The 12,376-nt window shown below is 44.4% G+C and overlaps 1 protein-coding gene and 1 non-coding gene across 3 annotated transcripts in view; one reads left to right on the top strand and one right to left on the bottom strand.

The window, feature by feature from the left end:
• EGFR (epidermal growth factor receptor) overlaps positions 1-12,166 on the bottom strand; it is a 159,217-nt gene extending 147,051 nt beyond the window's left edge. For both annotated transcript variants that reach the window (XM_015854890.3, XM_015854891.3), the window contains exon 1: positions 11,707-12,166. In XM_015854890.3, the coding sequence (XP_015710376.2) occupies positions 11,707-11,824 (118 nt within the window). In that variant the 5' untranslated portion in view covers positions 11,825-12,166. The remainder of the gene's footprint in view (positions 1-11,706) is intronic.
• LOC116653053 (U11 spliceosomal RNA) lies at positions 4,038-4,167 on the top strand. Its single transcript, XR_004306461.2, has one exon. It is a non-coding gene; the product is annotated as a U11 spliceosomal RNA (small nuclear RNA).
• Positions 12,167-12,376: the final 210 nt, after the last annotated feature.

Raw genomic sequence — 12,376 nt, 5'->3', positions numbered from 1 at the left:
TGTACACACAGATGAACAAAAACTTCAGAAAAGTTGCTGGGTTAGTTCTTCTGCCATAGACAGCTATGATAAAATGATGATTCCAATGGCATCTGCCTCATTAAGGAGGGAAAGAGAATAAGAAAGGCCCTGAAATAGTAACAATTAAAAGAAAACATTAGCATGAGCACCTTGCCGAGCTTAATAGGATGGAAACAGACTGCCACTTTGTTCAACGCAATTACTTTTTGAAGATCAAATGGAAATGAGAAAGCATATAAGTGAAAATTTCAAACTCAAACCCTTTCAAACCCAAAACAAAGGAAGAATATTGAACTAGTGTAGTAATTAGACTCATATCTCAACATGGACTTTCTATGAAATGATGAGGTCTTACCAGGATCACTCAAGATGCTAAGTTTTGACTTAAATCTTCTACTGCGTGAACCTTCATTTCAAGTGATCAAATCAGGAATCACCAAAGGGAAGACTCACATTTGCTTTATCAGACTATAACTACTGTAACTTATCTTTTTATCCCTTGTTCAGAGAAGTGAAGACCAGAAGCCAAGCACATGGCACAAACACGAGCAACATGTTCCACTTTCTACGTCTGTGGAAAAGGACTTGCTGCTGCTTCTGCTCTAGAGGGCTGAACTCCTGCTCTTAACTCTGGGGAAGAGATAATGGAATCATCTGCCTGGATAAAGCAGCCACGGCAAGCAGCAAGCTGATTCAGCCTTGCACCTCCCACAGCGTGCTGCACGAAGACACTGGCTCAATACTAATGTTTGCTTTCCACCGCTCTGCAAGTGAAACTTCAAACAACAGCCTATGTTCTGTCCCCAGTGAGCACAAGTAAATAGTGACAAGTAAGATACATTTTCATTAGAAAGACAAACACGAGCTCTTCCACTTGTAATGATAATCAGTGTACTGTCAGCTATCATGCCTCAATAGGAATGGCCTCAGTGGGAGCAACCAGATACCACTCAGGATTAAAACACTGAACCTGAAAAGAGAAATGCATCCTTTACGGATCTAAGCCTACTGTGCATGTCCATGGGGAAAGATGCGGCATAAAATATGGTGGAGGGGAGATGGGGCTGTTCATAGATTGTGAGATAGCTTGTTTCTAGTGAATGAATTTTGTTCTCAGCCATCTTGAGGCAGAAAGTCGTACTTATACCACTTCTCACTTTCAGCAAATACTCCACAACATACACACTGCTCCTTGCTGCAAAACCCACATTCATCTGCAGACACAGAATTCTTAATTATGGTCCAGCTCTGGCCATAGTCAGAATAATGCTGGCTAAAATTTCAGTATAAAAAAAAAAAAAAAAAAAAATAGGTTTTTCTTGCTCTGGTTTCATCGTTTTTTCACTTGGGGTTTTCTGCTTGTTTTTATACAGGAAAAAGCAAAAGTAGGGTCTCTGCACAAAACTAGTCTGAAGAGCAGAAAAAACAAATGGAGTCCTTTTTAAACAACTGCAAACATCAAGTTTCCATTCAAGAGAAATAGGTAAAAATGAAGGGGGAAAAAAACAATCAACACTGCACAGATGAAAAAACCTCTGGCTAGAAGGACAAATAATTCCTGAAAAGGTAGTTTCAACCAGGACTTCAGGACATCTTCCTCACCCTCTTTTTCTGTGGAAGGAAGGGAGAGATTTCTGTCCACATATCCCTGGATATTAGGATACAGATAAACAATCTCCATACCTGTGGAGAAGAAGAAAGCTTGTCAAATATTAGTCATATCTGCTTCTACTACAGCCTTCTCTTCATAATTATTAAAGGAAATTGAGGATTTTTTCTTTTTTTTCCAGCTTCCAAAGTCATAGTTTGTGCAAAGTTCAGTGCCAAGGCCTTCAGGCATGAGAACAAGAAGATGATGATTCTGTCAGGAAGTCCTCAAATCTTACCTGTCCACAGCATCTCCCAAGAGAACCATCAGCCAGAGCTGCTTATTGCCACAGACAGTTCATGATAAATTTTCTTCAGTTTATCAGTATTACATGTACATGGTATAAACGCTTATAAAGGAGTAGTTAAGTGGCAATATTTTTTTAAGATACTACTTTCATAACACCAAATCCACATGGGACTTTTCCAATAGCATTATACAGCAACTTAAAATCAATTCGAACTACAAAACAGCAGAATTAGGAAACAAAAGCCAAAAAAACCTTTTCTTCCCTGTTTTCTGCACCAAATTAACAGTACTCTCACCACAGACCCAAACCCAATAGCAAACGTTCGGTATGACCTATGAAGGAAATCACCTCAGAAACATGAGGGATTACATAAATCCACTGGAGTTCATGGCCCAGGAACATACAAAGGCAAGAGAAGAGTGCAGTAAATTGCAAATGACTGTGAAGTGCCTGCTTGAGAGTGTCCTGGTGCAACTTAAAAACTAAGGTGCACTTGGCAAGAGGAATAAATTCCCCATTAAGTATCTGCTTGTGGAAAACATGAATGTTGAAGATGCAGCACAATGTCACCTGTACAAAACAAATCTATATCTCATTTTAATGTAACTTTGGTTAAGTGGCTTGTGATGAAATGCCCCCTAGCATTCTAAGTGTAACCCAGCTTAATTGTAACTACTGAGAGCCACACGACAAGCAACACGAAATATGCATTGTGCCACCCTAACTGCAGAAGTTGTTTCATTTACTAGAAGTTATTTATTCAATGTCATTTAATCTGAATCATAGGAACTAGTTACTGATTTATGCAAACAGCCTCTAGCTTCTTTGCTAAAAGCACTGAAATTACTGACGCAACATCTAGAATGGGCTTCCTCCTTGAACCCTGCCCCCCTCCTAAGCCTTGCCTCCCAAGTGAACTTCAGAAAGCACGGTTGTTCTACAAACACATTTTGAACTTAAGTATTTTGATAACAAAACAAATAAAGAATTAATTATATGCATTGGTATTTCCAAGATCGGGGAATTTCTTAGCAATAGGGAACAATAACATGCAGCCATAACAATCGCTTGCAGAAAGTAAGTACACAGTTCTGAAAATGAATTGTTTACTACCTTAGATTCAAATCAGATTTATCTTTCAGAAGCACATATCCAATCTTTATGGGTGGAGAAGTGTTCAAATGCAAATCCCCTGTGAGAAATACCTGTAGTTCTTTGATATCTTCACAAAGCAATACCCACTTGCAGCCCACCTTGATGCGCAGCTACCACCTTACACAGCTAGTACTTCAGTAGCTGCTGGGGCTTCCCCAGCATGGTGGAGCAAGACACCCATCACAAGCAGAAAATTAAGAAACCAAGACAGACATATACCACTGAGGTCACCATGTCCCAGGTGGACCACCAGACACAATATGGCCTGCATCCCACATAGACATAGAGCTGCCAGGGAGAACACACAGAATGGCCTTGTTCTAGACATCAATCCCAGGCTCACAAATCAGCCCTCTAATAGGAAGCTGGTTTGTCAAACTACAGGCTATGACTGTCATCGTCTACTGTGTAGGAGGAGAGGCCAAGATCCCAACAGGCAACTTTGTCAGTGGCCGGCTGTGTTACCTCAGGCAGCCAAAGTCTCCATAGCCCTGGTCCCATGGCTCCCAACAGGTAAAATAGTACTTTTCCCATAAGGAGAAGTGAAAGTTCACTGTACCCCAGTGCCTAGAATAGCCAATTTCTAGGGCTTCCTTGGTTATCTTCATATTTTCAGCTGAGCATGAAGTGCTACATTCAGCAGAGGGCTTTTAACCAGTATGGCAGCACCATTGCTTGGCAGCCCTTGCTTTGCTGCCCAAAGTCCCAGTCTACACTGGGACTGGTGTCACAGGTGTATCAACCCTGGCCAAAGGACAGTATGGTTCAATATATGCACGATGCATACCATTACCAGCGCAGATGATGGAAACCAAGATCTTCATTATTAATCCACAGTGAAAATGGAAACGCCATAAAAAACATTTATCTATTTTACCTTCAGATATATTGGAGCAGAGCTTATCACAGTAACACAAGTTGCAATTTATTACACCTTAGTTTTTTTCAAGCAAAAAACAGAACTGAAAGGGCTTCTGCCGTGCGTGGCACGGGGGGGCTGCGGCCAGCCCCGCGGAATCGACAACAAGAGATTTCGGAAGCACAATTTTTGTGGGGGGGGTCGCCGGATAAAAAAATATTTTCCCGGGTAACTACAGGCCGGTGAGTCTCACCTCTGTGCCTGGGAAGATTATGGAACAGATCCTCCTGGACAACATGCTTGATCACATAAAGAACGAGCATGTGATCCGAGACAGCCAGCATGGCTTCACCAGGGGAAGGTCATGCTTAACTAATCTTGTGGCCTTCTATGATGGAGTGACGGCGTTGGTGGATGAAGGGAAGGCGACCGATGTCATTTACCTGGACCTGAGCAAGGCCTTTGACATGGTCCCCCATCACATCCTCATCTCCAAATTGGAGGGAGGTGGATTTGATGGGTGGACAACTAGATGGATAAGCAATTGGTTGAAAGGCCGCAGACAGAGGGTGGTCAATGGCTCTATGTCCAGGTGGAGGCCGGTAACGAGCGGCGTCCCTCAAGGGTCTGTCTTGGGACCGGTGCTCTTTAACATCTTTATTAATGACATCGATGAGGGAATGGAGTGCACCCTCAGCAAGTTTGCTGATGACACCAAGCTGAGTGGTGCAGTCGATACGGTGGAGGGAACAGATGCCATTCAGAGGGACCTTGACAGGCTGGAAAGCTGGGCTCGGGTGAACCTAATGAGGTTCAACACGGCAAAGTGCAAGGTTTTGCACTTGGGCCGGAAGAACCCCAGGCACCTGTACAGGCTGGGAGGAGTTGTCCTTGAGAGCAGCTCGGCTGAAAAAGACCTAGGGGTCCTGATAGATGAGAAACTTAACATGAGCCAGCAGTGCGCTCTGGCAGCCCGGAAAGCAAATGGGATCCTGGGCTCCATCAGGAGAGGGGTGGTCAGCAGGGATAGGGAGGTGATCGTCCCTCTCTACTCTGCTCTTGTGAGGCCCCATCTGGAGTACTGTGTCCAGGTGTGGAGCCCTCAGTACAAAAAAGATATGGAGATTTTGGAAAGGGTCCAGAGGAGGGCCACAAAGATGATCAGGGGGCTGGAGCACCTCCCCTATGAGGACAGGCTGAGGGAGTTGGGTTTGTTCAGCCTGGAGAAGAGAAGGTTGCGGGGTGACCTCATTGCAGCCTTTCAGTACCTGAAGGGAACTTACTCCCAGGAGGGGAGTAAACTCTTCGAAAGGGCTGATAATAGCAGGACTAGGGGAAATGGTTTTAAGTTGAAGGAGGGAAGATTTAGGTTGGATGTTAGGGGAAAGTTCTTTACTAGAAGAGTGGTTAGGTCCTGGAACAGGCTGCCCAGTGAGGTTGTGGATGCCCCATCCTTGGAGGTGTTCAAGACCAGGTTGGACGGGGCCCTGGGCAACCTGATCTAGTAAAGGCGTATGTTTGGTGGCCCTGCTAGGCAGGGGGGTTGGAACTACATGATCCTTGAGGTCCCTTCCAACCCGGGTAATTCTGTGATTCTGTGTGATTCTGTGATTCTGTTAGTTCATTAATTTGAGCCAAATGCAGCAAACATACCTTGGCCCAGAAACTTGAGCGGGAGGGAGATTTAAGAAAATAAAGCGGTGCTCTGGTATTTTCAGAATAAACCTGCAGCTTTTCATTTCAATTAGCATTTGATTTTCCTTTTACCCAACCTAAAAGAAAATAAATGGTTTCAAACAAATCTTTCAGATTAGCCTAGAATTGCCTTTTCTAAGATAGTTGATGCTCTGTTTTCATTTCCTTTTTGTTGTTGTTGTTGTTTTTGTTTTGTTTGTTTGTTTTCCTTTTTTCATCACTTCACCAGGACCACCCTAATATATGTTTCATTTTGACTGGAAGTCATTCTGTTTGTTTGTTTCTTTTCCTCGTTCAACCACTGAAGCAAACAGAATCCACCTATGATTTGATGCACTCTAACAGCAAGACATGCAAGCGAACATGTAGATGTTTACTTTCATGTACATGGATGTGTGGGTTGGAGAAAGCACACTGGAAGGCAGTGGAAACTTGCATTTGCTTTGCATTGATTTGTCAGCAGGCAAAACACACTTTGCATTAATACTTCAAAATGAAAGCTCACACACCATAACAGGCTACATAAATACAATGCGGTAGCAAGCATATTGCTTGGTGTAGTGGTCAGCCCACAAGGCCCTGCCTTTTCAGAAAGTTTTGTCATCACAAAATTTGTTTCAACAGGAAAAGTAACAAGAGTTTCTCATGCTTTTTCCCTGTGAATAACCCTTAATAACATTACTATTTAAGCACAGAGAGCACAAGACCCAAAACTACACATAAATATTCTCCCCACAGGAAAAAACTACTAAGGCATATCACAGCTTTCTTAATAAACAACAGCCTTGCTTCAGCAGGAAAAGACATTCGTTTTGTACAATCTCTCTGAACAGCAAAAAAAAAAATAAATCTTTTTTTTCCACATTTCCTTTACAAATGACTTCTGCCACGCATACTCATGCCAAATCTTCTGTAACTTGATTTTTTTTCTGAAGAAAAAAGTACATTATTACTCAATACAATTAGGTCAGCAGAATTCATCCCTTTAATAAAGGAGTATTACAGGCCAATCTGATGTCGTGGAAAGCCAGAAATAACACAGTGAGAACCAAAATGGGCAGGAACAGTGCTAGAACTTGTTCTGTGCTGACTAAAGTAGTGTTCCTGGATGCACAGAGAGAAGTCAAATTCTTTCACACACAAAAGGGGCAGCATGCACTGTTTCAAGCTGAACAACAACTGTCCAAGTCCACAGGAAACATCAAGTGGTGGGTTCACATCCCAAGCACCATTAACTCCCAGCAAAGCAAAATTATCCTAGAATCATAACATACTACAGAATGGCTTGGGTTCAAATGATTGTCTACTTCCATTCCCTTTGCCATGGACAGGAATCCCTCACACTACATCAGGCTGCTCAGGGCACCATCCAACCTGGCCTTGAACACTTTCAGGAATGAGGCATCCACAGTTTCTCTGGGCAACCTATTCCAGTGCCTCACCATCCTCATGGAGAAGAATTTCTTTCACATAGCTAAATCTCTTTTAGTTAAAACCATAACTCCTTGTCCTGTCACTACGCTCCTTGACAAAGAGTCCTTCATAATCTTTCCTGTTACATACTGGAAGGCTACTGTAAGAGAGCCTTTTCTTCTCCAGACTGAACAAACCCAGCTCCCTGAGACTGTCTCAACAAGAAAGGTGCTCCAGCCCTCAGATCAACCTTGTGGTCTCCTCTGAACCCAAATGCTTTCTACCCCCCTTTACACAAAGCTGCTAAATCCATGCTACTGGCTACCTGGATCTTCGATGTGACCCCCCCAGAACTGGCAGGTACAAGCAGGCAGCAGGGGCAGAAGGTCCTCTAATGAGTCCTCAGGCATGGTTTTCATCCCTTCCCTCTCATCCAGAGCTGGTGTGCCAGCATGCATCAGTCCAACTGGGATTGTGCATCCCCAAGGCAAGGGCTGCTCTGCTTGATCCTGTCATGCCTTTCCCCAGGTATCACATAGCCAGGGCAAAGCAGTGGTCCCACTCAGCCATCACTGCAACCTAAGTGCTGGGTGAAGCACTTTGGAGGACTCAGAAGGGCAAATTGTGCACTCACTTCTCAATACATGCTTAAAGCAAAGAACATTGCTCAAGCTGACCTTAGGGTGAAAACAAGACGAGTGACAATCCTTAGCACAGCAATAATTATTGCTTGAGCATGCATCAGAGATTGCACACCTTCCACGGCTTCTGCATGGCAAACCCAAGAAAGGAAAAGTCAGAACATGCCTCTTATGAAGAGCAAATGAAAGCCCTGCTCCTTTCCCAATCAATTCCTGCTTCTGTTAAAATTAGCAAAATTCTAACTAGATTGAGTGCAGTTCTGCACTAGCTGAGCAGCAGACAATGTGATCACATTTTCCCTGGTAGATGCTCAAGGAGAGCAGCATAGCAGGGTGGTATTTGAAGAACGATAACAGATACCTAGTGCAAGTAATGCTCTTCCAAAATAACAATTGCTCTTGATAGCAGGTCACTTTTTGAAAATAAGGCCTTTCCAGCTCATCTGTCAGCTAGATCACCCCAGCAAGTGCTCCCCTTGTGTAGATCAGTCAGAAGATGATTTTGTCAGTACAGCCAGCTCTGGCATTCCAGAGCAAAGCCCTACAAGGCAAAGTACTTCTTAACATCATAACCACACATGCTCTGCACAAGCACTTTGGCAATACAGACTGGAGCGTAACACAAGATTAGAAACAAGTAGAACATGACATACTGACTGCTAGGTTTTTAACGTATGTTAGTTTTTTGTTGGATACAACACTTAGAACCATAGGCTGACTGTATCCTCTGATTCACACATGCTACTGAAACTTGGCCTGATCCAGAGGTTTTGCCTTGAAAGTATGGATATTACTACATCCGGGGAAGATAGTCATCCTCCCTAAGATGAAGTAAACCTTTTGGTAGGCTTATTTCTGAACAGCTACTAAAGCTAACTTAGTTTGCACTTAAGGAAGATAAGGATGCCTTCAGAAGGAACTGGTTTGGCCAGTCAGCTATCTTGCTGCTTAAGCTCGCATATCCTAGTGATTTCAATGATATATGGATACCTAAATGAAAAAGTCAGCCCTGAGGAACACAATGACATTGTGTTACACTCAGTGAAAGTCTCTATAAATTTACAAATGAATTACAATGGACTACTCTCATTGTAGTCTTCAGGGCATCGATCTTCATTTCTCATTTATCTGCAAATTTCCCTATAAACTCTTGATGCAAGTAATAATACATTTGCATTTAGTAACATCACTTCTGCCCACAGTTTGTTCACCATATACATATGTATGCACTCTGAGACACTAAAGTATTTCACAGCATTTTGCACATTCACTGTATTTGCAAGTTCTCTGAATTAAGGGGATGACTGCTGTCACTTTGCCTTCCCTTCCTTGCTTATCGCCAATTGCCCTTAACAATAGGTCTTGGATTTTCTTCTTAATCATTGACACGTTGAGTCAAGAGAGTAAGAAGAAGTTTGTACTGGAAACTTGTTTGTGTTATTTCACCACATTGAACTGTACTCAAATTTTCCACCTCTAACTACAATCATCTCCAGGGTTTCACAAATTTGTTTTAGTTTCCAAATGAAAAAAAAAAAAAAAAAGAAAAAGAAAAAACACCAACAAAAAAACTCCAGCATCCTAAAGGAGCTTAATTTCCCTATTTCACAGAAAGCAATACAAAACATATGGTACATGAGAGGGTACTGCAGAGACCTTCTACAGCCAGTACACTGCCCAGTGGGTTAGAGTGCACAGTCCTTTACTCCATTCCACAATGGCTGCAACTACAGATCAAAACTAGATATATAGAGCCAAAAAAGCAACAAGAAATGGTTTGACTAAATGCAATGTCACTAAGCAATGAGAAACAAAATGGACATCAGTCAAATGCATGCTGCAGGAAGTGGCATGCCTGCTGTCAAAGGCACCTAACAGGCCATCCAGCAACTATCAGTGTAAATCCAGATTACTTCCTCTGCTGTTAATCTGGATCAACATTAAAGATGGTGGATTGAGAGAGAGGGAGGTATTGATCCCTGTGACAGTTCAATTTCTAACAATGCTGTTTGGTGCTGCATTAAGCACAGCTACTGGGTTTGTTTGGTTTGTTTTTCATTTTCATGACTGCAGTCATTCAAATAAAAAAGTTTCGTCTCATCCAAATTTGAAAAGATTGTTCTAAACTTCTGGTAAAATATACAGGTGAATTTTAATTTCCATTCAACTATTACATTGCCCATTATAGTTTGATTCTGACATTCTTGTAACAAAAAAGATTTGCCAAGGTAATTTGGGGGGGATAATACAAACTAAAATATTAAGAAGCATAAATGCATTTACTATTTGTACTTCTAGAAGCAACAGAATTTTATCATAAAACATGAGTGTTGCAATGTTTATGGCAGCATATTTGCTTTCAGAACTGTTATAAATTCAGATGCCATGGGGTCCCAAGGAAGTGGGTCTTCACTCATTATTTTATGATTCCCAAATGCCACTTTATTCTGTACCCACCTTTATTTCCTCTCTCATCTTCAAATGCGGAGAAAAACAGATAAAGCTCAAATAATTGATTCATGCTTCTTGAAGAAGTTATTCTGCCTTCCCTCTTCTGTCCCCGGTCCTCCTCACAGGAATGGTTACTCACTAACACAATGCTGACAATGATGCCCATTGGGTTTATCATGTAGCTGTTGTTTATTTAACAATCCTCAAATAAACAGCACCTTCATAATTTTATGAGACACCAGATTAAGCACTTTAAAGAAGGCAACAACATATATACCCTCACATTTTACAGATTCTGCTGGGCATGTGCATCAGGGTGTTCCATTTCAAAGGACTTAAATGCAGCAGACGGAGTCAGCTCTGCTCCCCGTCACTTTCAGTGGATGAGGGGAGACAAGAAAAGAAAAAGATCAGAAACCCAGGAAAGAAGAGCTGCCTACGTTACATCAGCAACAGGTATGAACTTGATTTCTGGAACAAGGGAGCCTCTTCAATGCTTTGAGGTTGTGTAACTAGTTCCTCAGAACAGGCAGCTGCTGCTCCCTTTCAGGACAGTTTTACTGTTCTCAGTTACAAAAACATAGGTTCAGCTGTTTTCAGCTGCAAGCCAGCTCTTCAAAACACTACTAATTCTTTTTTCCCTCTTTTTCTGTAGAAAGAAAACACAACAACAGATCTGCATTTTTTCCCTTGCTGGCAGATCTCCAAGATAAAGAGAACTGTACTCTGCCTGGAACAGCACTCGGGGCCTATTCACAGAAATGATCACCACACATGGAGAAAAAGCGACGGAACTCTCCCAACAAAAACGTTCTCTCACTCCTTAAACCAGTTTTTCAAAAACGTATAAAAAACAAAGCTCCAGAAGCCAACCAGACAGCCTCGCGGGCCGTCCCGCGCCGTTCCCACGCACGGCTGCCGGGCGCTCTCAGCGAGGGTGACAGCGGAGGCATCGGGCCGGGCAGAGAGAAAGAGAGAGAGAGCGAGCACGACCGGAGAACCAGAATCCGCATGAAGTTTCCCGTCCTCCCCGACACACCCTTCTCAGGTGTGTGCACACGTATATGCATGCATTCATCTTTTTGAAGCGGAATGAGCTGAGGTGCCCGGCCCGAGGCGGCGGGACGGCTGAGGCTGCCCTGCGTGTCCCTGCCGTGCTCGGTGCCACCTCCCCGGTGTCGGTAGCAGAGCGGTACTGGGCCGGCGGCCACCATGGGGTGAACCCGGGCAGTGAGGGCGCTCGGGGCGCCGCGGAAAGAGCACGGGGGCGGAGTGGAGGAGAGAGCAGAAAATAAAAGCCTCGGGAGGGGACAAGCACAAGCGATGAGACTCTCAAAGGTTTATTCCCTTTTATTTCCTCCGCCCCCACAAAAGAAAATAAGCTTAGAATCAGGAAGTCATGAGCTGCGCGACTGCTCTGTAGGTCTGTTTTTCCATCTTTCTCTCAGTAGTTTTTTATTTTTTACTTTTTCCCCCCTTTCTTCTAAGGGACGAAGCCAAGACTTTCCCTCCGACTCTCCCCGCAGTACCAAGGGGCACACCCTGTAGCCCCAGCACCCGTACCACCCGTTACCTTTCTTCTCCTCCACGGCGGAACAGAGTGCGACGCGCCCCAGCAGCAGCAGCACCAGGAGAGCGGCCCCGCGGGGCTTGGCGGCGGACAGGGGGCTGAGAACGCCCATGGTGTGCATCGAACGCGACGGGCAAACGGAGCTCCCCGACGAGCTGCTCCTCACTTTGCGCTACTCTGCTCTGCGTTCTACTCCGCTCAGCTCCTGGCTGCCACTCTGCCTCCGAGCAACATGCTGGAGGGCAGCCGTCGAGGGTTGCACGCACACGTTCCTACCCAGCTGCAGAAGGACTGCTGCCTTCTTCCTCCTCCTCTCCTTTCCTACTCCCTCCTCTCCTTCTGTCGCAGGGGCTGCGGAACGGATGGGGCCGGCCAAGGGACTACTCTGCCCAGCTGCGCTCTCCGACCGGCCACGGAGCGCAGGGGCTCCCTCTGGGGACGCCGAGGGGGAGGAGGATGGGGCGGGAGCAAGAAGCGGGGGGAGGAGGAACCAGCGGCGCCTTCCCCGCCCAGGTAGGAATGGAACCGCCTCTACCTGTCCCAGGACAGAAGGAAGCAGCTGTGGGGGAGGGAACAGCTTGGCCTATTCCCCCGCTAGGTTTATGCGAGTGTTGAGGGTATCCCGTTGTCCGCTTCCCGCTGTTTGTTTGCTCGGTAGCTGCCGAAGGCATAA

Source organism: Coturnix japonica, chromosome 2 (assembly GCF_054131305.1).
Source record: "Coturnix japonica strain WE chromosome 2, WE-NBRP24, whole genome shotgun sequence".
NCBI lineage: Eukaryota > Metazoa > Chordata > Aves > Galliformes > Phasianidae > Coturnix > Coturnix japonica.
The sequence above is the reverse complement of the archived record's forward strand: the minus strand, read 5'-3'. Positions and strand labels throughout refer to the sequence as shown.